Source organism: Sphaeramia orbicularis, unplaced genomic scaffold (genome assembly GCF_902148855.1).
Source record: "Sphaeramia orbicularis unplaced genomic scaffold, fSphaOr1.1, whole genome shotgun sequence".
NCBI classification, from domain to species: Eukaryota; Metazoa; Chordata; class Actinopteri; order Kurtiformes; family Apogonidae; genus Sphaeramia; species Sphaeramia orbicularis.
In genome coordinates, this window is record NW_021941573.1 from 299,787 (window position 1) to 325,812 (window position 26,026).

Here is a 26,026-nt window from a genome sequence, read left to right on the forward strand (position 1 = left end):
GAACAAAAATCTAGATTCTGTTATTGTTGTGTTGTGAGGAATAATGTAGGAGATGTGGACGTGCACTCACTGTTGAAATAAATCCACACTGTGAAGCAACCTTTACTTGTGCTGAACTGGAAATATTTTAGAAAATACACTGAATTCCAAGGCTTTGCAGAACAGTGTGTAGACCAAACATGTACGGTTACAATTCCATGATTTTAATAAGAACTGGTCATGATCTAAAGTGGGCCGGTCTGAGGTACGAAACTACAGGACTGAAAATGAGTCTCAGTCTGGACCTGGTCCAGTGGACACTCCAGTGGTCAGTCCAGTGGACACTCTAGTGGTCAGTCCAGTGGTCAGTCCAGTGGACACTCCAGTGGTCGGTCCAGTGGTCAGTCCAGTGGACACTCCAGTGGTCGGTCCAGTGGACACTCCAGTGGACACTCCAGTGGTCAGTCCAGTGGACACTCCAGTGGTCAGTCCAGTGGTCAGTTCTTCTCCAGCTGTTCTCTTGTATATTCATGCTTTAGTTGTTTCAGTTTTGTATCAGCCAACACAGTGGACACTAATGCTCCATCCCATAATAACCCAGGTCCAGTGAAAGCCTTGGTGTAGCCGTGCTGTTCCACATAAACCTGATGTGACATGTTCTACTGTGAATCTGGTCCTTCTTATTGTTATTAGACTGTAATTAACAAGGTTATTTTTGTCATATTATGTCCATGAAGTGATTAATGACCAGTACTAGAGTTCACTGCAGACAGAGAGTGAAGGATATTTACTTTGTTTTGGTCTTTTTCTTTTTTTTTTTTTGGGGGGGGGGGGGGGGGTCATTTTTGCCATTTGTAAATAAAACTATGTCTGGTCATTAAAAGAAAAAAAAAGTTTCAATTCAATTCACACAAAAAAAGTAAAAAGTGTTGTGCAAGAATCCCAACTGGAAAAAAAAAAAAGCCCCAAAATTAAAAATATCCAAAACTTTTTTGTAGTGTATGTGAAAATGTGAGAAAACATCAAATTAGCAGCATTTAATGTTTTTATTTCCTAGTTTTCACCCAGTTTATCAGTAAATACATGTTTCTTTTCTTCTAATATTAAACCCATGGTGTCCAGATGAGTGGACATGTTCACACCTGCACGGAAAAGACATTCAGAAAAAATACAAGAACAATAATCACTTTGATTTTTAAATGCATGAAAAAGAATAAAGAACAAAATCTGGATTAATGTTCTTATAATTCATACATAAAAGGGTTAAATCTGTTCAGTAATTAAACCTGTTCAATAATTAAACCTGTTCAGTAATTAAACCTGTTCAATAATTAAACCTGTTCAGTAATTAAACCTGTTCAGTAATTAAACCTGTTCAATAATTAAACCTGTTCAATAATTAAACCTGTTCAGTAATTAAACCTGTTCAATAATTAAACCTGTTCAATAATTAAACCTGTTCAGTAATTAAACCTGTTCAATAGTTAAACCTGTTCAATAATTAAATCTGTTCAGTAATTAAACCTGTTCAGTAATTAAACCTGTTCAATAATTAAACCTGTTCAGTAATTAAACCTGTTCAATAATTAAACCTGTTCAATAGTTAAACCTGTTCAATAATTAAACCTGTTCAATAATTAAACCTGTTCAGTAATTAAACCTGTTCAATAATTAAACCTGTTCAGTAATTAAACCTGTTCAGTAATTAAACCTGTTCAATAATTAAACCCGTTTGATTAAACTGATCATTAATTAGTTCCATCTGTTTGGACAAAATCATCACATTTACTTCAACTTTAATTATTTTTTAAAGTGATCTGAAGCCTGTATAATGTCCCCTGGACCCCGCCCCCTCCCCTCTGGACCCCTCCCCCTGGACCCGCCCCCTCTGTTCTCCCATCTGTGAGCTCGTGCACGGCTTCATGACGCCTCGTTCTGTGTCACTTTATTTCACAAACAACGTGAACGCGCTTGCATCCGCGCTCGCGCCCGTGTGTTTTCATACAGAGTTGTGATTGGCTGATAAGACTCCACCCTAGGGGAGGGCCGGCCCTGTCCAGTACGCATGCGCAGCAGAGGAGGGAGGGGAACGTGTTTTGAAAGTTTGGAGAAAGTTTCGACATTTTTGGGTTTGGAAAGAGTGACTTCAGACACACAGACACACAGACAGACAGACAGGGTGTAGACAGACAGACACACAGACAGACAGGGTGTAGACAGACACACAGACAGGTAGGTCACACACACACAGACAGCTCTGCCTCCAGGAGACACACCGAGACCTCGCCGTGCTCCCAGCCGGGTGAAGGAGCGCATCTGCCGGCATGACGATCGAGTTCGCCCCGCTGAACATCCCCCTGCGGAGGAGGCTGCAGACGGCGGCGGTGCTGCAGTGGGTCTTCTCCTTCCTGGCATTAGGTACCGAACCAGAACCAGCACAGACCAGAACCAGCACAGACCAGAACCAGCACACAGACCAGAACCACCACAGACCAGAACCAGCACAGACCAGAACCACCACAGACCAGAACCAGCACACAGACCAGAACCACCACAGACCAGAACCAGCACACAGACCAGAACCAGCACACAGACCAGAACCAGCACAGACCAGAACCACCACAGACCAGAACCAGCACACAGACCAGAACCAGCACAGACCAGAACCAGCACACAGACCAGAACCACCACAGACCAGAACCAGCACAGACCAGAACCACCACAGACCAGAACCACCACAGACCAGAACCAGCACACAGACCAGAACCACCACAGACCAGAACCAGCACAGACCAGAACCAGCACACAGACCAGAACCAGCACAGACCAGAACCACCACAGACCAGAACCAGCACACAGACCAGAACCAGCACAGACCAGAACCAGCACACAGACCAGAACCAGCACAGACCAGAACCAGCACAGACCAGAACCAGCACACAGACCAGAACCACCACAGACCAGAACCAGCACACAGACCAGAACCACCACAAACCAGAACCACCACAGACCAGAACCAGCACAGACCAGAACCACCACAGACCAGAACCACCACAGACCAGAACCCCTGTGTGTGTTCACATCAGCCTTCCTGGGCTCTAGTCTGGGTTAAAGTGTGTCCATGTGTTCATGTGTCCATGTGTTCATGTGTCCATGTGTTCATGTGTTCATGTGTCCATGTGTTCATGTGTCCATGTGTCCATGTGTTCATGTGTTCATGTGTCCATGTGTTCATGTGTCCATGTGTCCATGTGTTCATGTGTCCATGTGTCCATGTGTTCATGTGTTCATGTGTCCATGTGTTCATGTGTCCATGTGTTCATGTGTTCATGTGTCCATGTGTCCATGTGTTCATGTGTCCATGTGTCCATGTGTCCATGTGTCCATGTGCCCATGTGTTCATGTGTCCATGTGTCCATGTGTTCATGTGTCCATGTGTTCATGTGTCCATGTGTTCATGTGTCCATGTGTCCATGTGTCCATGTGTCCATGTGTGCATGTGTCCATGTGTCCATGTGTCCATGTGTGCATGTGTTCATGTGTGCATGTGTTCATGTGTCCATGTGTGCATGTGTCCATGTGTCCATGTGTTCATGTGTGCATGTGTTCATGTGTCCATGTGTCCATGTGTGCATGTGTCCATGTGTCCATGTGTGCATGTGTGCATGTGTTCATGTGTGCATGTGTTCATGTGTCCATGTGTTCATGTGTCCATGTGTGCATGTGTTCATGTGTCCATGTGTGCATGTGTTCATGTGTCCATGTGTTCATGTGTCCATGTGTGCATGTGTCCATGTGTTCATGTGTCCATGTGTCCATGTGTGCATGTGTTCATGTGTCCATGTGTGCATGTGTCCATGTGTGCATGTGTCCATGTGTGCATGTGTTCATGTGTGCATGTGTTCATGTGTCCATGTGTCCATGTGTTCATGTGTGCATGTGTCCATGTGTTCATGTGTGCATGTGTCCATGTGTTCATGTGTCCATGTGTCCATGTGTCCATGTGTGCATGTGTTCATGTGTGCATGTGTGCATGTGTTCAAGTGTGCATGTGTTCATGTGTTCATGTGTCCATGTGTTCATGTGTCCATGTGTCCATGTGTCCATGTGTCCATGTGTGCATGTGTCCATGTGTGCATGTGTTCATGTGTGCATGTGTTCATGTGTGCATGTGTCCATGTGTGCATGTGTTCATGTGTGCATGTGTTCATGTGTTCATGTGTGCATGTGTTCATGTGTCCATGTGTTCATATGTCCATGTGTTCATGTGTTCATGTGTGCATGTGTTCATGTGTTCATGTGTGCATGTGTTCATGTGTCCATGTGTTCATATGTCCATGTGTGCATGTGTTCATGTGTTCATGTGTTCATGTGTCCATGTGTGCATCTGTCCATGTGTTCATGTGTTCATGTGCAGTTCATCCACTCCTCAGTTCCAGATCAGACCCACACACTGTGGATGTGATTAGAGCAGAGGTCACCTGAGGTCACCTGAGGTCACCTGAGGTCACATGACAAACTCTGACAGTTGGTAAAGACTGGATCAATACACTACAGCTCTGCTTAATATGTGTCTCTCTCTATGCATATCTATCTATCGATCGATCGATCGATCGATCGATAGATAGATATAGATATTACATTCAAGGAAAAAACAAATGCTCCATTTTCGTTTTCTTCATTTGTTCATAAATATCTGTTATTTCCAAACGTCAAACTCCAGTCAGTTCAGTTTGATTCTGAGTCCAAATGAAAGGATTGTTTTTCTGCTTGAATTTTATTATCATTTAGAAGTGTATGTGTGTATGTGTGTATTTGTATATCAGTGTATCTGTGTATTTGTATATTAGTGTATTAGTGTATCTGTGTATTTGTGTATTTGTATATTAGTGTATTAGTGTATCTGTGTATTTGTGTATTTGTATATTAGTGTATTAGTGTATCTGTGTATTTGTGTATTTGTATATTAGTGTATTAGTGTATCTGTGTATTTGTATATTAGTGTATTAGTGTATCTGTGTATTTGTGTATTTGTATATTAGTGTATTAGTGTATCTGTGTATTTGTGTATTTGTATATTAGTGTATTAGTGTATCTGTGTATTTGTGTATTTGTATATTAGTGTATTAGTGTATCTGTGTATTTGTGTATTTGTATATTAGTGTATCTGTGTATTTGTGTATTTGTATATTAGTGTGTGTTCAGGAGTCAGACTCAGATGACCTGGACCTGTGCTCAGCTGTGAACAAACATTAACTATAAAAGACACAAAATGGAACACACACACATCTGTCCACAGTGACACCAGTACTGCAGCTGCACAGAAGGAACCACTGGTATGGTTCACCTGGACGGAGCAGACGGGAGCCCGGCGCCACCTCCTCCGAGAGGCCGTCCGCCGTCACTCCGACGGTCCACCCGTGGAATGTCCACCTAGAGAGACCAGGACCCTTCACCTTCAACACCGTCTCCTCGACCACTTTTCCCTCCGACCACCGCTATCCTCGGGGACTCCATCATCCGTCACGTCCGTTTCTTTAACACCATAACCAGGTGTTTTCCTGGTTCCACCGTCACCTCCATCCTCCATGAACTCCCTCAGCTGCTGCTCTCACTGCCGTCCACCGTTACCCGGATCATAGTTCACGTGGGCTTCAATGACACTTCTCTTCAACAGTCCGAAGTGACGAAGGTTCATTTTAAAAACCTCTTTGATAAATTGAAAGGATGCGGGAAGGCTGTTTTCATTTCCGGGCCCCTCCCCTCCTTTGCCCGTGGTGTGGGCCGTTTCAGCCGCCTCCTCAGCCTGAACACCTGGCTCCAGTCCGCCTCTGCTCTGAACGGCTTCAGTTTTATTGATAACTTTAATCTGTTCTGGAACCGCCCCTCCTTCTACAAGTCCGATGGTGTCCACCCCTCTAGACTAGGCAGCAGGGTCTGGGCTCAAAACATCCAACACGCTGTCCAGACTAAAACCACACCCACACCTATGTGACTATGCCCTCCCTCTTCTGCTGCAGTCACCTGCTCCCCCTGCTGGTCACATCTAATATCACCACGTTCAGAGTCTCCTATAAAATCTGTAGTGAGAATAAACACCACCCCAGCTGATCTCTCCTCCTCTCCCAGGCCCTCACTGTCCACCTGTCAACTAACCACCTCAGTGAATTCCTCTTCTCCTTCCCCATCTCCAGCAGCCTACACCTCTGCCTTGCTCTTCTCCATTCCTGTCATATCCAGGTCTCGTATGGGGTTTCACTCTGCTAAAAGGCACCATAGGTGGTTGACACAAATCCCATTACACACAGCGGACACCAACACCATGATGTCACCACCACCTAGCCGGTTTGGATTACTAAATGCACGTTCCATTGCCAATAAATCCTTCTCCCTAAATGAGCTTTTTACCAACAGGAACTTGGATGCATTATTCCTGACGCAGACGTGGCAGAGGGATGGGGAGTTCATTCATTTAAATGAACTGTGCCCTCCTGGCTGCTCTGCTGTTGGTCAGCCCCGCCCCTGTCGCCGGGGCGATGGCCTTGCTGTAGTGCACCAAGACAAATACATATGCAGAGGGATGAGCACCGATGACTTTCACTCATCTGAGTCACAGATGATCCAGATTGGCTCGTCCAGTGTGTTTTACTGTTTCTTAATCTGCCGTCCCCCTGGCCCTGCTGGTGCCTTCTGAAAACATGTGACTGATTTCCTTACATCAATAATAAAACTGGAGAAGGTTTGAATTCTTGGGGATTTCAATCTGCACATCGATAACAATTCATCCAGCCCAGCAATGGAACTTTTAGCCATGACTGACACTTTTAACCTCAAACATGTATGTGGCCCCACCCACAGGAAAGGCCACACCCTGGACCTGGTTTTCTCACTGGGCTTACACGTCACAAATGTGTGTGTTGAGGATGTCCACTTGAGTGACCATTGTGGTGTGTTTTTTGACTTATGTGTGCCTCTGGATAGGGCTGCGCGATTTTGGCAAAAAAAAAAAATCCCAATTTTTTCCTCTAAAAATTCGATTTTCGATTTTGATTTCGATTTTTGGGTAAAACTACAAAAGACAACAGAAGTCAGCATGTCGTTTTCGTGAGCAGCCCACAATGCAAGGCACTGCTCTGACCTGAAATCTGTGATGGGATCACATGTTGAACCCACAGAAGTTTAGTTTTTCTTAATTAAATCTTTATTGAATGAAGTCGAGTATACAAACAATGTATACAACAAGAAAATAACATAAGTTTGCCAGGAGGAATACACTATAATACAATGTCCAAATCAGAGCAAATACTTATGTTTTTTAGACCTTTTTTATACCTGCCTTTTTGTTTCCAGATTTATCGAACAGCTTTAAATAAAGTTCAACATCTTTCAAAAAATAAATAATATTTGGTTTTGTGTTAAATAACTTACATTTGTGAATGAAAAATTTAGCAAGTAAGAGGACTAAATTAATTATTAAATATACATATATATATATATATATATATATATATATATATATATATATATATATATATATATGTATTTTTTTATTTTTTATTTTTTCTGGGCATCTGGGCCCACAGAAGTGATACCAATGTAAGTCAGTGACAGGCACCAGTCGTGCGTGTACCACGTTAATATGAGTGATCCACATGTGGTTCTATTTAAACTGAAGGATCCGTGCGTGGAACAGACCGACCCAGGACACACTGAAGGGATTCTATCCTGGAGCTGGTGGATGTGTGTGTGCAGGGGGCTGTGTGGGCTCCTCTGCTGAGGCTGATGACCCTGACACCCGGACCCGGATCGGAAGAAGACAGTACGGTACAGATCCGGGACAACGGAACTTGAGTGATCCGCATGCAGTTGTATTTCAGTTGTGGGATCCGTGCGTGAAGCCACGGCTTACATTGGTATAAGTACTGTGGGCTCATTAGCATGTTTACAGTCCGGTCATTACACAGACTTCTGTGACAGACCGCTGTCACTTACAGGGGGAGGAGCCTATGGGAGCCCGTAAGCGCGCGGCCCACAGGCACGAGAGAGATGAAATCAATTTTACGATTTCGTTTTTAAAAATCGTCCTAATTAAAAAATCCGATTTTGATTTAAAATTGATTAATTGTGCAGCCCTACCTCTGGAGCCCAAGCCTGCTCCTAGAAGGGCCAACAGGAGGATCATCACAGAGTCCACAGCCCAGGTTCTCTGTGCCCTGTTTAACCCTAGTCTTCTTCATGAGTGTTCTGATGTTGGTGAGTTTATCCAGTGCTTCTCCACACACTGCAGCTCTATTCTGGACCAGGTGGCTCCCCTGAAAACCAGTGTCACTGGTCAGTGGTCTTGTCCCTGGATAAATGAAAACATCTTAAATTTAAGGAGAACTTGTCGCAAAACTGAGCGTCTTTGGAAATCAACCCAGTTGGAAGTACACAGGTTACATCTGAAAGATCTCATAACCTCATTAAATAAAATGATGATGTAAAGTGGACATCAGTGACTTCCTAAACTTCTTCACAGACAAGATCAGGGATATTAAACACAATATCCCACCACCCTCTGGCCGTCTGACCCTATCTGATCCCCCTCTCCAAACCTGGTCCTCTTTCGACCCTGTGACACTGGAGGACATCTCAGCACTTTTATCCAAAACGAGACCCTCCTCCAACTCTGCAGACCTCCTCCCCCATAAGCTCCTTGTCGGTGTCTTTGACACTATTGGACCATGGGTCACAAAGTTTTTTAACCTGTCGCTCTCAACTGGTTTGTTTCCCAGCTCCTTCAAACAGGCCATCATAGAACCTAAACTAAAGAAAACCACACTGGACCCCACAGACTTCAAAAGCTACAGGCCCATTTCAAAGCTCCCCCTATTGGCCAAAATCCTTGAGAAAGCAGTGTCTAAACAACTGACAGCTTTTCTGGAGACACACCAGATCTATGACACTTTTCAGTCTGGGTTTAGACAACGCCACTCAACACAAACCGCACTATTAAAAGTGTCCAGTGACATCCTGATGGCGGCTGACTCCGGGAAATCCACGGTCTTGGTCCTGCTAGATCTGTCCTCGGCCTTTGACACAGTGGACCATACCATAATGATTGAGAGACTGAGGGACCTGGTAGGGATGTCAGGTCCTGTGCTAGACTGGTTCTCCTCTTACCTGACCGGCAGAAGCTTCACTGTGTCAATAAACAACTTCCAATCTGACTCAGCGGATCTACTGTGTGGTGTGCCCCAAGGCTCTGTCCTGGGACCAGTGCTATTCTTACTCTATGTCCTCCCACTTGGCCACATTATCCAACAGTATAGTGATGTCTCCTATCATCTATTCACAGATGACATCCAGATGTACTGCTCCTTTAACTCCTCTGAGCCCCACAAACTGAGTTCCTTAATCATCTGCTTGTCAGAGCTGAAGCAGTGGCTAAATGAGAACAGCCTCCAGCTGAACTCCAGTCAAACACAGACCCTCATCACTGACCCGGATAGTGCAATCCCAGGGATCAAACATCACCTTGGAGACCTGAGTTCCTCGGTAAAGACCAAACTGAGGAATCTGGGTGTCATCTTTGACCAGGACATGTCTTTAGAATTCTACTCCAAACACCTAGTCAAAAACTGTTTCTTCCACCTACGCAACATCTCCAAACTCAGATCTATGGTGTCCACAAATGAGCTCGAGATGATCGTTCACGCTTTTGTGTCTTCTGGCTTAGACTACTGCAACAGCCTGTTTACATGTTTAAACAGAAGGAGCTGGTCCGTCTACAGTTTGTCCAGAACTCTGCTGAAGGCTCCTGACCCGCACAAACAGGAGAACCCACATCACTCCCATCCTTAAATCTCTCCACTGGCTCCTGTTCTATATCGTCTTCATTTTAAATTCTGGTGCTAACTTTCCAGGCTCTACATGTCCAGGCCCCTGCAGACACTACTGCCCTGATCCAGCCCTACAGCTCGACTCGTAGCCTGAGGTCTTCAGGACAGCACCTGCTGATGGTTCCACACACCTGCTGATGGTTCCACGGACCTGTTTTAGCACACGCGGTGACAGGTCTGTTAAAGCTGTGGACCACGTCTATGGAATGACCTGCCTCTACACCTACGGTCCATGGACTCTGTACAGAGCTTTAAGAAACACCTGAAACCCTCCTGTTCAAACAGGCTGTTTAGTCTCCCACCTGACCCAGGACCACCACAGACTGACCACACTGTAAGGATTCATCATACAGTACTCCATGTGACCCCCCCCCCCCCCCCAGTCTCTCTCTATCTCTCTCTCTTTTCTCCTCCTTTCCTCTCTCTCTTTAACCCTCTCTCTCCTCCTGTCACTCGTCCATCCTCCAGGTTTAAACCTGTTAAAGGGACTGTTTCCTTCCACTGTCACCACCAGTGTTTACTCCTGGAGGACTCTGGTGGGTCTGGAAACTGGATCTGATTCTGAAACTGGATCTGATTCTGATTTGAACTGATAAAGCACTTTGTGACTGTCTGTGAAGAGTGCTCTAAATAAAATGTACTTATTTATATACACATATGTATACATATATACACATATATATACATATAAATATATATATATACATATATACACATATATATATATATATACATATATACACATAGATCTACTTGACTCCAGTGTTTTTCAACCTCTGGTCCTGACCCCATGTGAGGTCACCTGGAATTTCTGGTAATTGCTAAAAAAAAAAAAAAAAAAAAAAAAAAAAAAACATCAAATAAAAAATGCACTAATATAAATGTATGTGGGTTAAAGGAAACAGTTCCAGTAAAAAAACAGACTGAGTTTCAGTTTCAGCTCCAGTTTGTTCAGTTTTAACTGTAAATGACAGCTGGACTGACTGGACACATACTGGACACATACTGGACATATACTGGACACATACTGGACACATACTGGACATATACTGGACACATACTGGACACATACTGGACATATACTGGACACATACTGGACACATACTGGACATATACTGGACACATACTGGACATATACTGGACACATACTGGACACATACTGGACATATACTGGACACATACTGGACATATACTGGACATATACTGGACATATACTGGACACATACTGGACATATACTGGACACATACTGGACACATACTGGACACATACTGGACATATACTGGACACATACTGGACATATACTGGACAAATACTGGACACATACAGGACACATACTGGACACATACTGGACACATACAGGACACATACTGGACACATACTGGACACATACAGGACACATACTGGACACATACAGGACATATACAGGACACATACTGGACACATACTGGACACAAACTAGACATATACTGGACAGATACTGGACACAAACTGGACAGATACAGGACACATACTGGACAGATACTGGACATATACTGGACACATACTGGACAGATACAGGACACATACTGGACAGATACAGGACACATACTGGACACATACTGGACATATACTGGACACATACTGGACATATACTGGACACATACTGGACAGATACTGGACACATACTGGACACATACTGGACATATACTGGACACATACTGGACACATACTGGACAGATACAGGACACATACTGGACACATACTGGACACATACAGGACACATACTGGACATATACTGGACACATACTGGACATATACAGGACACATACTGGACACATACTGGACACAAACTAGACATATACTGGACACGTACTGGACACAAACTAGACATATACTGGACAGATACTGGACACAAACTGGACAGATACAGGACACATACTGGACACATACTGGACATATACTGGACAGATACTGGACACAAACTGGACAGATACAGGACACATACTGGACACATACTGGACATATACTGGACAGATACTGGACACAAACTGGACAGATACAGGACACATACTGGACAGATACAGGACACATACTGGACACATACTGGACATATACAGGACACATACTGGACATATACTGGACACATACTGGACAGATACAGGACACATACTGGACACATACTGGACATATACAGGACACATACTGGACACATACTGGACACAAACTAGACATATACTGGACAGGTACTGGACACATACTGGACAGATACTGGACACATACTGGACATATACTGGACACAAACTGGACAGATACTGGACATACTGGACATATACTGGACAGATACTGGACACATACTGGACATATACAGGACATATACTGGACAGATACTGGACATATACTGGACACATACTGGACATATACTGGACATATACAGGACATATACTGGACACATACTGGACATATACTGGACACATACTGGACAGATACAGAACACATACTGGACATATACAGGACACATACTGGACATATACTGGACACATACTGGACATATACTGGACACATACTGGACACATACTGGACACAAACTAGACATATACTGGACAGATACTGGACACATACTGGACAGATACTGGACACATACTGGACACAAACTGGACAGATACTGGACATACTGGACATATACTGGACACATACTGGACACATACTGGACATATACAGGACATATACTGGACATATACAGGACATATACTGGACAGATACTGGACATATACAGGACATATACTGGACACATACTGGACATATACAGGACAGATACTGGACACATACTGGACATATACTGGACACATACAGGACAGATACTGGACAGATACTGGACACATACTGGACAGATACTGGACACATACTGGACACATACTGGACACATGCTGGACACATACTGGACAGATACTGGACAGATACTGGACACATACTGGACAGATATTGGACACATACTGGACACATACTGGACACATACTGGACACATACTGGACACATACTGGACACATACTGGACATATACTGGACATATACAGGACAGATACTGGACAGATACTGGACAGATACTGGACAGATATTGGACACATACTGGACATATACTGGACATATACTGGACACATACTGGACATATACTGGACATATACAGGACAGATACTGGACACATACTGGACACATTCTGGACAGATACTGGACACATACTGGACAGATACTGGACACATACTGGACATATACTGGACACATACTGGACATATACTGGACACATACTGGACATATACTGGACAGATACTGGACAGATACTGGACACATACTGGACACATACTGGACATATACTGGACAGATACTGGACACATACTGGACAGATACTGGACACATACTGGACACATACTGGACACATACTGGACATATACTGGACACATACTGGACATATACTGGACAGATACTGGACACATACTGGACACATACTGGACACATACTGGACATATACTGGACAGATACTGGACAGATACTGGACACATACTGGACATATACTGACCCTTTTATCTACACCTGGAGTTCCTGCCTTCATTTATAATAATAAACTTTATACAGACTAAATGTGTCTGACATTAACGTTTACAGAGAATAAAAAACTATTACAGGATCAAAAACAAATGAATTTTAGTAAAAAACAAAAGTTTCCATTTTAAATGTGTGGTCGACAGAAGTTTGTGATTTCTAAATGAGGTCAAGAGTTAAAAAGTTTGAACCACTGGTTTAATAGAAAAGAAAAACAGTCCATGAAACAAATACAATAATAAACTAAAATGTGTTGAATGAATGTTGACTTTTGTTCCAGCTGCTCATGAAGTGTCCATGTCAGACTGTAAACACATGCAGCTGTTTGGTTCTGTTCCACAGCTGAACTCAGACTCCAGTCCAAACATACGAACAGTTCATGTGTGCTTTAAACTACAGTCTGTTTATGATATGGGACATGTTCATGAGCTGAAACTGAAACTGAGCCACACACTGAGTGAACCAAGCTGAAGTTCAGGACAGGAAGGAGGAGGGGAAGAAAAAGCAGATCCTTCAAAATAAAAGCAGAGTGAAAAACAGCAGATCCTTCAAAATAAAAGCAGAGTGAAAAACAGCAGATCCTTCAAAATAAAAGCAGAGTGAAAAACAGCAGATCCTTCAAAATAAAAGCAGTGGTGTTGGACTGGTTCCATCTGTGATGATGAAATATTTGTGCATTGACTTTGAATTTGACAGTGACCGGATGTGGGTCAGCTGGGTCACATGTGACCCCCCAGGCCTTAAAGGTCCAGGTCTGGGTCTGGGTTAGGGTCAGTTTAAGAAGCACCAGGAACAGACAAAGGGGAACGGAGTGGGGGCCACCTGGGCCTTTAAGGCCTGGGGGGTCACATGTGACCCAGCTGACCCAGACCTGGACCTTTAAGGCCTGGGGGGTCACATGTGACCCAGCTGACCCAGACCTGGACCTTCTCTCTCTCTCTTTCAGCTCAGTTCTGTTTGGCTGCCTTCATCCTCCTCCTGCTCTCTGATTGGTGGATTCTGGCTGTGCTCTATGCTGGTTGGCTGTTTCTGGACTGGGACACGCCCACCAGTGGGGGTCGGAGGTCACAGTGGGTTCGCAGCTGGAGCGTCTGGGATTACTTCAGGGATTACTTTCCTATAACGGTAGAGTATTGATTACTGCTGATCAATCAGAATATGATTGACAGGTTATTGATCTGTGTCTGATCAGAATGTGATTGACAGGTTATTGATCTGTGTCTGATCAGAATGTGATTGACAGGTTATTGATCTGTGTCCTCAGCTGGTGAAGACGGTGGACCTGGACCCCAAACACAACTACATCTTTGGTTTCCATCCACATGGTGAGAGAGAGAGAGAGAGAGAGAGAGCACCCTGGACGATCAACACACACAACAGGAGTCTGACCCGGTTCCAGGACCTGGGACCAGAGTCTGACCCGGCTCCAAACCCAGAGTCTGACCCGGAACCCGGAGCCAGACCCAGAGCCGGACCCGGGTCTGGATCCCGAGCCGGACCTGGGACCGGAGTCTGACCTGGGTCCAAACCCAGAGTCTCTATATCTAGAGTATATGTACCTGTCTCCCTCTCTCTACTTGTCTGTCTCTCTCTGTTGTACCTCTCTCTCTCTCTCTCTCTCTCTCTCTCTCTCTCTCTCTCTCTCTCTCTCAGTTGTACCTGTCTCTCTGTCTCAGCTGTACCTGTCTTTCTCTCCCTCTCTCTCTCTTAGCTGTACCTGTCTCTCTCTCTGTCTCTCAGTTGTACCTGTCTCTCTCTCTCTCTCTCTCTCTCTCTCAGTTGTACCTGTCTCTCTCTCTCTCTCTCTCTCTCTCTCTCTCTCAGTTGTACCTGTCTCTCTCTCTGTCTCTCTCTCTCAGTTGTACCTGTCTGTCTCTCAGGTGTACATGTGCCTGTCTGTCTCTCTGTAGGTGTGCTGGTTGCAGGTGCCTTCGGCTCCTTCTGTACTGAGTCCACAGGTTTCTCTCAGTTGTACCTGTCTCTCTCTCAGTCTCTCTCTCTCTCAGTTGTACCTGTCTCTCTCTCTCTCTCTTTCTCTCTCAGTTGTACCTGTCTCTCTCTCTGTCTCTCTCTCTCAGTTGTACCTGTCTGTCTCTCAGGTGTACATGTACCTGTCTCTCTCTCAGTTGTACATGTACCTGTCTGTCTCTCAGGTGTACATGTGCCTGTCTGTCTCTCTGTAGGTGTGCTGGTTGCAGGTGCCTTCAGCTCCTTCTGTACTGAGTCCACAGGTTTCTCTCAGTTGTTTCCTGGTCTCACTCCTCACCTGCTCATGCTGCCGTTCTGGTTCAGAGTTCCACTGTTCAGAGAATACATCATGTGTGGAGGTACACACACAGACACACACATACACACACATATACACATATACACACATACACACACAGACACAGACACACACATACACACACAGACACACACATACACACATATATACACACACAGACACACACATACACACACAGACACACACATACACACACATATATACACACACAGACACACACATACACACACATATACACATATACACACATACACACACAGACACACACAGACACACACATACACACACATATATACACACACAGACACACACATACACACATATACACACATATACACACACATACACACACATACACACATATACACATATACACACATATACACACACATACACACATATAGACACGCACGAATACACACATGCACACACATGCACACATATACACACATATACACACACATACACACGTATACACACATGCATACATATACACACAGACACACACATACACACACATATATACACACACAGACACACACATACATACATATACACACACATACACACATACACACATATACACACACATATACACATATACACACACATACACACATATACACACACGTATACACACATGCACACATATACACACACATACACACAAAGACACACATACACACACGAATATACACACACATGTATATATATATATATATATATATATATATATATATATATATATATAGAGAGAGAGAGAGAGAGAGAGAGAGATCCTATATTAGATTCTATGTTAGATCCTTTATTAGATCCTTTATTACATCCTCAGTAGATCCTTTATTAGATCGTATATTAGATCCTTTATTACATCCTCAGTAGATCCTTTAATAGATCCTATATTACATCCTCAGTAGATCCTTTATTAGATCCTATATTAGATCCTTTATTACATCCTCAGTAGATCCTTTATTAGATCATATATTAGATCCTTTATTACATCCTCAGTAGATCCTTTAATAGATTCTATATTACATCCTCAGTAGATCCTTTATTAGATCCTATATTAGATCCTTTATTACATCCTCAGTAGATCCTTTATTAGATCCTATATTAGATCCTTTATTACATCCTCAGTAGGTCCTTTAATAGATCCTATATTAGATCCTTTATTACATCCTCAGTAGATCTTTTATTAGATCCTTTATTAGATCCTATATTACATCCTCAGTAGATCCTTTATTAGATCCTACAGGGATTGGACAAAAAAATGGAAACACCTAACATTGTGGCATCATAGAAGGTGTTTCCATTATTTTGTCCAACCCCTGTATATTACATCCTCGGTAGATCCTTTATTGGGTCCTATATTAGATCCTATATTACATCCTCAGTAGATCCTTTATTAGATCCTATATTAGATCCTATATTACATCCTCAGTAGATCCTTTATTAGATCCTTTATTAGATCCTATATTACATCCTCAGTAGATCCTTTAATAGATCCTATATTAGATCCTTTATTACATCCTCAGTAGATCCTTTAATAGATCCTATATTAGATCCTTTATTACATCCTCAGTAGATCCTTTATTAGATCCTATATTACATCCTCAGTAGATCCTTTATTAGATCCTTTATTAGATCCTATATTACATCCTCAGTAGATCCTTTATTAGATCCTACAGGGGTTGGACAAAATAATGGAAACACCTAACATTGTGGCATCATAGAAGGTGTTTCCATTATTTTGTCCAACCCCTGTATATTACATCCTCGGTAGATCCTTTATTAGATCCTATATTAGATCCTATATTACATCCTCAGTAGATCCTTTATTAGATCCTTTATTAGATCCTATATTAGATCCTATATTACATCCTCAGTAGATCCTTTGTTAGATCCTTTATTAGATCCTATATTACATCCTCAGTAGATCCTTTATTAGATCCTATATTACATCCTCAGTAGATCCTTTATTAGATCCTGTATTAGATCCTATATTACATCCTCAGTAGATCCTTTATTAGATCCTATATTACATCCTTAGTAGATCCTTTATTGGATCCTATATTAGATCCTATATTATATCCTCAGTAGATCCTTTAGTAGATCCTATATTACATCCTCAGTAGATCCTTTAGTAGATCCTATATTACATCCTCAGTAGATCCTATATTAGATCCTATATTACATCCTCAGTAGATCCTTTATTAGATCCTATATTACATCCTCAGTAGATCCTTTAGTAGATCCTATATTACATCCTCAGTAGATCCTTTATTAGATCCTATATTACATCCTCAGTAGATCCTTTATTAGATCCTATATTACATCTTCAGTAGATCCTTTATTAGATCCTATATTAGATCCTATATTACATTCTCAGTAGATCCTTTAGTAGATCCTATATTACATACTCAGTAGATCCTTTATTAGATCCTATATTACATCCTTAGTAGATCCTTTAGTAGATCCTATATTACATCCTCAGTAGATCCTTTATTAGATCCTATATTACATCTTCAGTAGATCCTTTATTAGATCCTATATTAGATCCTATATTACATTCTCAGTAGATCCTTTAGTAGATCCTATATTACATACTCAGTAGATCCTTTATTAGATCCTATATTACATCCTTAGTAGATCCTTTAGTAGATCCTATATTACATCCTCAGTAGATCCTTTAGTAGATCCTATATTACATCTTCAGTAGATCCTTTATTAGATCTTATATTACATCCTCAGTAGATCCTTTAGTAGATCCTATATTACATCCTCAGTAGATCCTTTAGTAGATCCTATATTACATCCTCAGTAGATCCTTTAGTAGATCCTATATTACATCCTCAGTAGATCCTTTATTAGATCTTATATTACATCCTCAGTAGATCCTTTAGTAGATCCTATATTACATCCTCAGTAGATCCTTTATTAGATCCTATATTACATCCTCAGTAGATCCTTTAGTAGATCCTATATTACATCCTCAGTAGATCCTTTATTAGATCCTATATTACATCCTATATTACATCCTCAGTAGATCCTTTAGTAGATCCTATATTACATCCTCAGTAGATCCTTTATTAGATCCTATATTACATCCTCAGTAGATCCTTTAGTAGATCCTATATTACATCCTCAGTAGATCCTTTAGTGGATCCTATATTAGATCCTATATTACATACTCAGTAGATCCTTCAGTAGATCCTTTATTACATCCTCAGTAGATCCTTTATTAGATCCTATATTAGATCCTATATTACATACTCAGTAGATCCTTTATTAGATCCTATATTACATCCTCAGTAGATCCTTTATTAGATCCTATATTACATCTTCAGTAGATCCTTTATTAGATCCTATATTAGATCCTATATTACATCCTCAGTAGATCCTTTATTAGATCCTATATTACATCCTCAGTAGATCCTTTATTAGATCCTATATTACATCCTCAGTAGATCCTTTAGTAGATCCTATATTACATCCTCAGTAGATCCCTTATTAGATCCTATATTAGATCCTATATTACATCCTCAGTAGATCCTTTATTAGATCCTATATTACATCCTCAGTAGATCCTTTATTAGATCCTATATTACATCTTCAGTAGATCCTTTATTAGATCCTATATTACATCCTCAGTAGATCCTTTATTAGATCCTATATTACATCCTCAGTAGATCCTTTATTAGATCCTATATTACATCCTCAGTAGATCCTTTATTAGATCCTCTGTAGATCCACTGATCTCTTCCAGACTGGACCCAGACCAGCTGATCATTCACTGTTTGATCTGTCAATCGGCTTTGAACCAACAGGGTTAAAGGTCAGGGGGTGGAGGCAGTGCTGCTGTCTGATTGGCTGTCGTGGCAGTCGGACCGTTGGTGTGGGCGGAGCTCCAGCTGTGACGCTGTTTGTGTTCCTGTTCCAGGTCTGGTGTCCAGTTCAAAGTCCAGTCTGGGTCATCTGGTCAGCCGGCCGGAGGGAGGGAACGTGGCGGTGCTCGCAGTGGGCGGAGCCCCAGAGGCTCTGGACGCACGGCCCGGAGCGTTAACTTTACAGGTAGAGCAGTCCTTGAATGCACCACAGAGCGTTAACGTTACAGGTAGAGCAGTCCTTGAATGCACCACAGAGCGTTAACGTTACAGGTAGAGCAGTCCTTGAATGCACCACAGAGCGTTAACGTTACAGGTAGAGCAGTCCTTGAATGCACCACAGAGCGTTAACGTTACAGGTAGAGCAGTCCTTGAATGCACCACAGAGCGTTAACGTTACAGGTAGAGCAGTCCTTGAATGCATCACCTTCAGAAGCGTGCACGTGTCCAGAAGCGTGCACGTGTCCAGAAGCGTGCACGTGTCCTCTCCTCCTGAACATCCTCCTCATTAAACGTCATTTAACTCGTGTTTGTTTTTGTGTTTTTTTTAGATCCTCAACAGAAAAGGCTTCATCAAACTGGCTCTGAAACACGGGTGGGTGGAGCTTCTCAGGGGCGTGGCCTGGTTTGAACCTATGTGCTTGTACATGTGAGTTGTGTGTATTTAGTGTGTATTTAGTGTGTATTTAGTGTGTTGATCTGTGTGCAGGGCTCAGCTGGTTCCGGTGTTTTCCTTTGGAGAAAACGAGCTCTTTGATCAGATGGAGAATCCAACTGGATCTGCACTGAGGAGGCTACAGGTACAGCCGCTAACCACAGCTAACGTTAGCATGACAGCCGCTACCCAGAGCTAACGTTAGCTTGACACCCACTACTCACAGCTAACGCTAGCATGACAGCCGCTACCTGGAGCTAACGTTAGCATGACAGCCGCTAACCACAGCTAACGTTAGCATGACAGCCGCTAACCACAGCTAACATTAGCATGACAGCTGCTACCCACAGCTAACGTTAACATGACAGCCGCTACCTGGAGTTAACATTAGCATGACAGCCACTACTCACAGCTAATGTTAGCATAACAGCCGCTAACCACAGCTAACGCTGGCATGACAGCCACTACCTGGAGCTAATGTTAGCATGACAGCTGCTACCTGGAGCTAACATTAGCACTGAACATAATGAAAACTGTTTGTATGACACCTGCTAGCCTGTAGCTAATGTTAGTATTGAACTGTTAGGAGTGTTAACATGACACCAGCTAGCCTGTAGCTAATGTTAGTATTGAACTGCTAGGACCGTTAGCATGACACCTGTTAGCCTGTAGTTAATGTTAGTATTGAACTGTTAGGACCGTTAGCATGACGCCTGTTAGCCTGTAGTTAATGTTAGTGTTGAACTGCTAGGACCGTTAGCATGACGCCTGTTAGCCTGTAGTTAATGTTAGTATTGAACTGCTAGGACCGTTAGCATGGCGCCTGTTAGCCTGTAGTTAATGTTAGTATTGAACTGTTAGGACCGTTAGCATGACGCCTGTTAGCCTGTAGCTAATGTTAGTATTGAACTGTTAGGACCGTTAGCATGACGCCTGCTAGCCTGTAGCTAATGTTAGTATTGAACTGTTAGGACCGTTAGCATGGCGCCTGCTAGCCTGTAGCTAATGTTAGTACTGAACTGTTAGGACCGCTAGCATGGCGCCTGTTAGCCTGTAGCTAATGTTAGTACTGAACTGTTAGGACCGCTAGCATGGCGCCTGTTAGCCTGTAGCTAATGTTAGTATTGAACTGTTAGGACCGCTAGCATGGCGCCTGTTAGCCTGTAGCTAATGTTAGTATTGAACTGTTAGGACCGCTAGCATGGCGCCTGTTAGCCTGTAGCTAATGTTAGTATTGAACTGTTAGGACCGCTAGCATGGCGCCTGTTAGCCTGTAGCTAATGTTAGTATTGAACTGTTAGGACCGCTAGCATGGCGCCTGTTAGCCTGTAGTTAATGTTAGTATTGAACTGTTAGGACCGCTAGCATGGCGCCTGTTAGCCTGTAGTTAATGTTAGTATTGAACTGTTAGGACCGCTAGCATGGCGCCTGTTAGCCTGTAGTTAATGTTAGTATTGTACTGTTAGGACCGTTAGCATGGCGCCTGTTAGCCTGTAGCTAATGTTAGTATTGAACTGTTAGGACCGTTAGCATGGCGCCTGTTAGCCTGTAGCTAATGTTAGTATTGAACTGTTAGGACCGTTAGCATGGCGCCTGTTAGCCTGTAGTTAATGTTAGTATTGAACTGTTAGGACCGCTAGCATGGCGCCTGTTAGCCTGTAGTTAATGTTAGTATTGAACTGTTAGGACCGCTAGCATGGCGCCTGTTAGCCTGTAGTTAATGTTAGTATTGAACTGTTAGGAGCGCTAGCATGGCGCCTGTTAGCCTGTAGCTAATGTTAGTATTGAACTGTTAGGACCGTTAGCATGGCGCCTGTTAGCCTGTAGTTAATGTTAGTATTGAACTGTTAGGACCGCTAGCATGGCGCCTGTTAGCCTGTAGTTAATGTTAGTATTGAACTGTTAGGACCGTTAGCATGGCGCCTGTTAGCCTGTAGTTAATGTTAGTATTGAACTGTTAGGACCGCTAGCATGACGCCTGTTAGCCTGTAGTTAATGTTAGTATTGAACTGTTAGGACCGTTAGCATGGCGCCTGTTAGCCTGTAGCTAATGTTAGTATTGAACTGTTAGGACCGTTAGCATGGCGCCTGTTAGCCTGTAGTTAATGTTAGTATTGAACTGTTAGGACCGCTAGCATGGCGCCTGTTAGCCTGTAGCTAATGTTAGTATTGAACTGTTAGGACCGTTAGCATGGCGCCTGTTAGCCTGTAGCTAATGTTAGTATTGAACTGTTAGGACCGCTAGCATGGCGCCTGTTAGCCTGTAGTTAATGTTAGTATTGAACTGTTAGGACCGTTAGCATGGCGCCTGTTAGCCTGTAGTTAATGTTAGTATTGAACTGTTAGGACCGCTAGCATGACGCCTGTTAGCCTGTAGTTAATGTTAGCGTTGAACTGTTAGGACCGTTAGCATGGTGCTAATTGTTTTGGTTGTGTGTTTGACAGAACCGGCTGCAGAGCATCATGGGAGTAGCTCTGCCTCTGTTTCACGCCAGAGGAGTTTTCCAGTACAGCTTCGGCCTGATGCCGTACCGACAACCCATACACACTATAGGTAACACAACTACACAACTACTACACAACCCATACACACTATAGGTAACACAACTACACAACTACTACACAACGCATACACACTATGGGTAACACAACTACACAACTACTACACAACGCATACACACTATGGGTAACACAACTACACAACTACTACACAACGCATACACACTATGGGTAACACAACTACTACACAACCCATACACACTATAGGTAACACAACTACACAACTACTACACAACGCATACACACTATAGGTAACACAACTACACAACTACTACACAACCCATACACACTATAGGTAACACAACTACACAACTACTACACAACCCATACACACTATAGGTAACACAACTACACAACTACTACACACTACAGGTAACACAACTACACAACTACTACACACTACAGGTAACACAACTACACAACTACTACACAACTACTACACACTACAGGTAACACAACTACACAACTACTACACAACTACTACACACTACAGGTAACACAACTACACAACTACTACACACTACAGGTAACACAACTACACAACTACTACACACTACAGGTAACACAACTACACAACTACTACACAACTACTACACAGTACAGGTAACACAACTACACAACTACTACACAACTACTACACAACTACTACACACTACAGGTAACACAACTACACAACCCATACACACTATAGGTAACACAACTACACAACCCATACACACTATAGGTAACACACATCTACTGTTACACAACTAATATCTCTCTCTCCTCCCCCCCCTCTCCCCCCTCCTCCCCCCCCCCCTCAGTGGGCAGTCCTATCTCTGTTTCTCTCACTCCCTCTCCTGACAGTTCTGACATCAGTCGTCTTCATAAACTTTACCTCCAGAGTTTAACCGACCTGTTTGAACAGAACAAACTCAAGTATGGACTGAAGGAGGACCAGCACCTGACCTTCATCTGACCTCTGACCCCTGACCTCTGACTTCACCTTCATCTGACCTCTGACCCATGACCTCTGACCTCTGACCCCTGACCTCTGACCTGTTTGAACAGAACAAACTCAAGTATGGACTGAAGGAGGACCAGCACCTGACCTTCATCTGACCTCTGACCCATGACCTCTGACTTCACCTTCATCTGACCTCTGACCCATGACCTCTGACTTCACCTTCATCTGACCTCTGACCCATGACCTCTGACCCCTGACTGTTGACCCCTGACATCACCCACAGGAATAGTGGACCCACTAAAGATGACGGTTCCAGTCTTCAGGTGGACCAGGTCCTGGTCTGGTGGTCTGAAAGTGGGCCAGGTCCTGGTCTCGGACCAGGGTCTGATTGGTGTGGATGGATCCTATGGGACAAGTCTTTCCATAATGACCAGATGACCTCTGTGTTGACCTTTAACCTCTGAACTATAGACCACGCCTCCTAATCAGATGGAACCTTACCTACAGAACATCTACAGAACATCAACAGAACCCATCACCTACAGAACACCAGTGGAACATCAGCAGAACCCATCACCTACAGAACACCAGTGGAACATCAGCAGAACCCATCACCTACAGAACCTCAGCAGAACCCATCACCTTCAGAACATCTGCAGAACCCATCACCTACAGAACCTCATCAAAACCCATCAGAACCTCAGCAGAACCCATCACCTACAGAACATCTGCAGAACCCATCACCTACAGAGCCTCAGCAGAACCCATCCCATTGGGGAAACCTGTATTAACATGCGTTAATGTTCTGTTTTGATCAACAGTGGAACCAATGACAGGTTTAGTTCTGTGGCAGTTTAGAACCAACCCACAGGTTCTGCAGTTTAGAACCAACCCAAAGGTTCTATAGTTTAGAACCAACCCACAGGTTCTGCAGTTTAGAACCAACCCACAGGTTCTGCAGTTTAGAACCAACCCAAAGGTTCTATAGTTTAGAACCAACCCAAAGGTTCTGCAGTTTAGAACCAACCCAAAGGTTCTATAGTTTAGAACCAACCCAAAGGTTCTGCAGTTTAGAACCAACCCAAAGGTTCTATAGTTTAGAACCAACCCAAAGGTTCTATAGTTTAAAACCAATCCACAGGTTCTGCAGTTTAGAACCAACCCAAAGGTTCTGCAGTTTAGAACCAACCCAAAGGTTCTGCAGTTTAGAACCAACCCAAAGGTTCTATAGTTTAGAACCAACCCACAGGTTCTATAGTTTAGAACCAACCCAAAGGTTCTGCAGTGGAATGAAGGTGGTTCCGTGTAAATACAGATGTGTTAATAAAGAACGGTCATTCCTGTTGAATCAGATCAGAATGTTTGTGTTTTTAATCACGTAGAACATCAGATTAAAGAACAGGTTTATTCAGATTAAAGCATCCACCTAATAGGACTAACACTGGACCACAACACACACACACACACACATATATATATATATATATATATATATATATATATATATATATATATATATATATATATATATATATATATATATACAGGGTGTCCCATAAGTCTCCATACATAGGAGACATAGTCCATTCCATACATATATGGTTCTAACATGTATTTCTTTATATTTCTTCTTTCTAGTTCTTCACCAGTGGAGGACACACATTGAAATGTGTTCCCGACAGAATGTCAGTCATATAGAGCAGATTATAGAAATAAAAATGGTTTATGTCAAGAAACGTTTATTTTTCCTATGTATGGAGACTTATGGGACACCCTGTAAATATATATATATATATATATATAGAGAGAGAGAGAGACCCTGTCCTCTATTGCTCTGGTGTTCTGGTCCTGTTCCTCTGGTTTGTTTCTCTTCATATCATCCTCTTCCTCAGTTTGTCATTGGTCCATTCCATGCAGGGGCGTGTCCTTCCATGATAGCCCCTCCTCTGGCTCCTCCTTCTTCCTGGTCTTAGATCTTCTTTTATTCCTGGAGGTTTTCCCTTTCCTCCTGCACACAAGTTCAGACTCTTATTACCCCCCCATTGGTTTGTTTACTTTATTTACTGTTGTTATTGACTCTGTTTGTTTGTTTACTTTATTTCCTGGTTCTAACTTCTTAAACTATACTTTTCTATTATATTTATATTTTTTTCCTTTTCTTTGTTTACTTTATTTCCTGTTGTTGTTATTAACTGTTTGTTTGTTTACTTTATTTCCTGTTATTGTTATTAACTCTGTTTACTTTATTTCCTGTTGTTGTTATTA

The 26,026-nt window shown here is 42.8% G+C and overlaps 1 protein-coding gene across 2 annotated transcripts; it reads left to right on the forward strand.

Moving 5' to 3' along the window:
- The first annotated feature begins 2,056 nt into the window (after positions 1-2,056).
- Positions 2,057-24,757, forward strand: LOC115416208 (2-acylglycerol O-acyltransferase 2-A-like). 2 transcript variants are annotated; one of them, XM_030129941.1, is made up of 9 exons: positions 2,057-2,397; positions 14,377-14,555; positions 14,695-14,755; positions 15,341-15,757; positions 19,658-19,788; positions 20,153-20,196; positions 20,311-20,401; positions 22,702-22,810; positions 23,619-24,757. In XM_030129941.1, exons 1-9 carry the CDS (start codon positions 2,304-2,306, stop codon positions 23,771-23,773), a joined length of 1,281 nt encoding a protein of 426 aa, XP_029985801.1. In that variant the 5' UTR covers positions 2,057-2,303; the 3' UTR covers positions 23,774-24,757. The 2 variants fall into 2 exon arrangements, with proteins under 2 accessions (XP_029985801.1, XP_029985802.1); XM_030129942.1 differs by having other exon boundaries at positions 2,062-2,397; positions 15,614-15,757.
- The last annotated feature ends 1,269 nt before the right edge of the window (positions 24,758-26,026 follow it).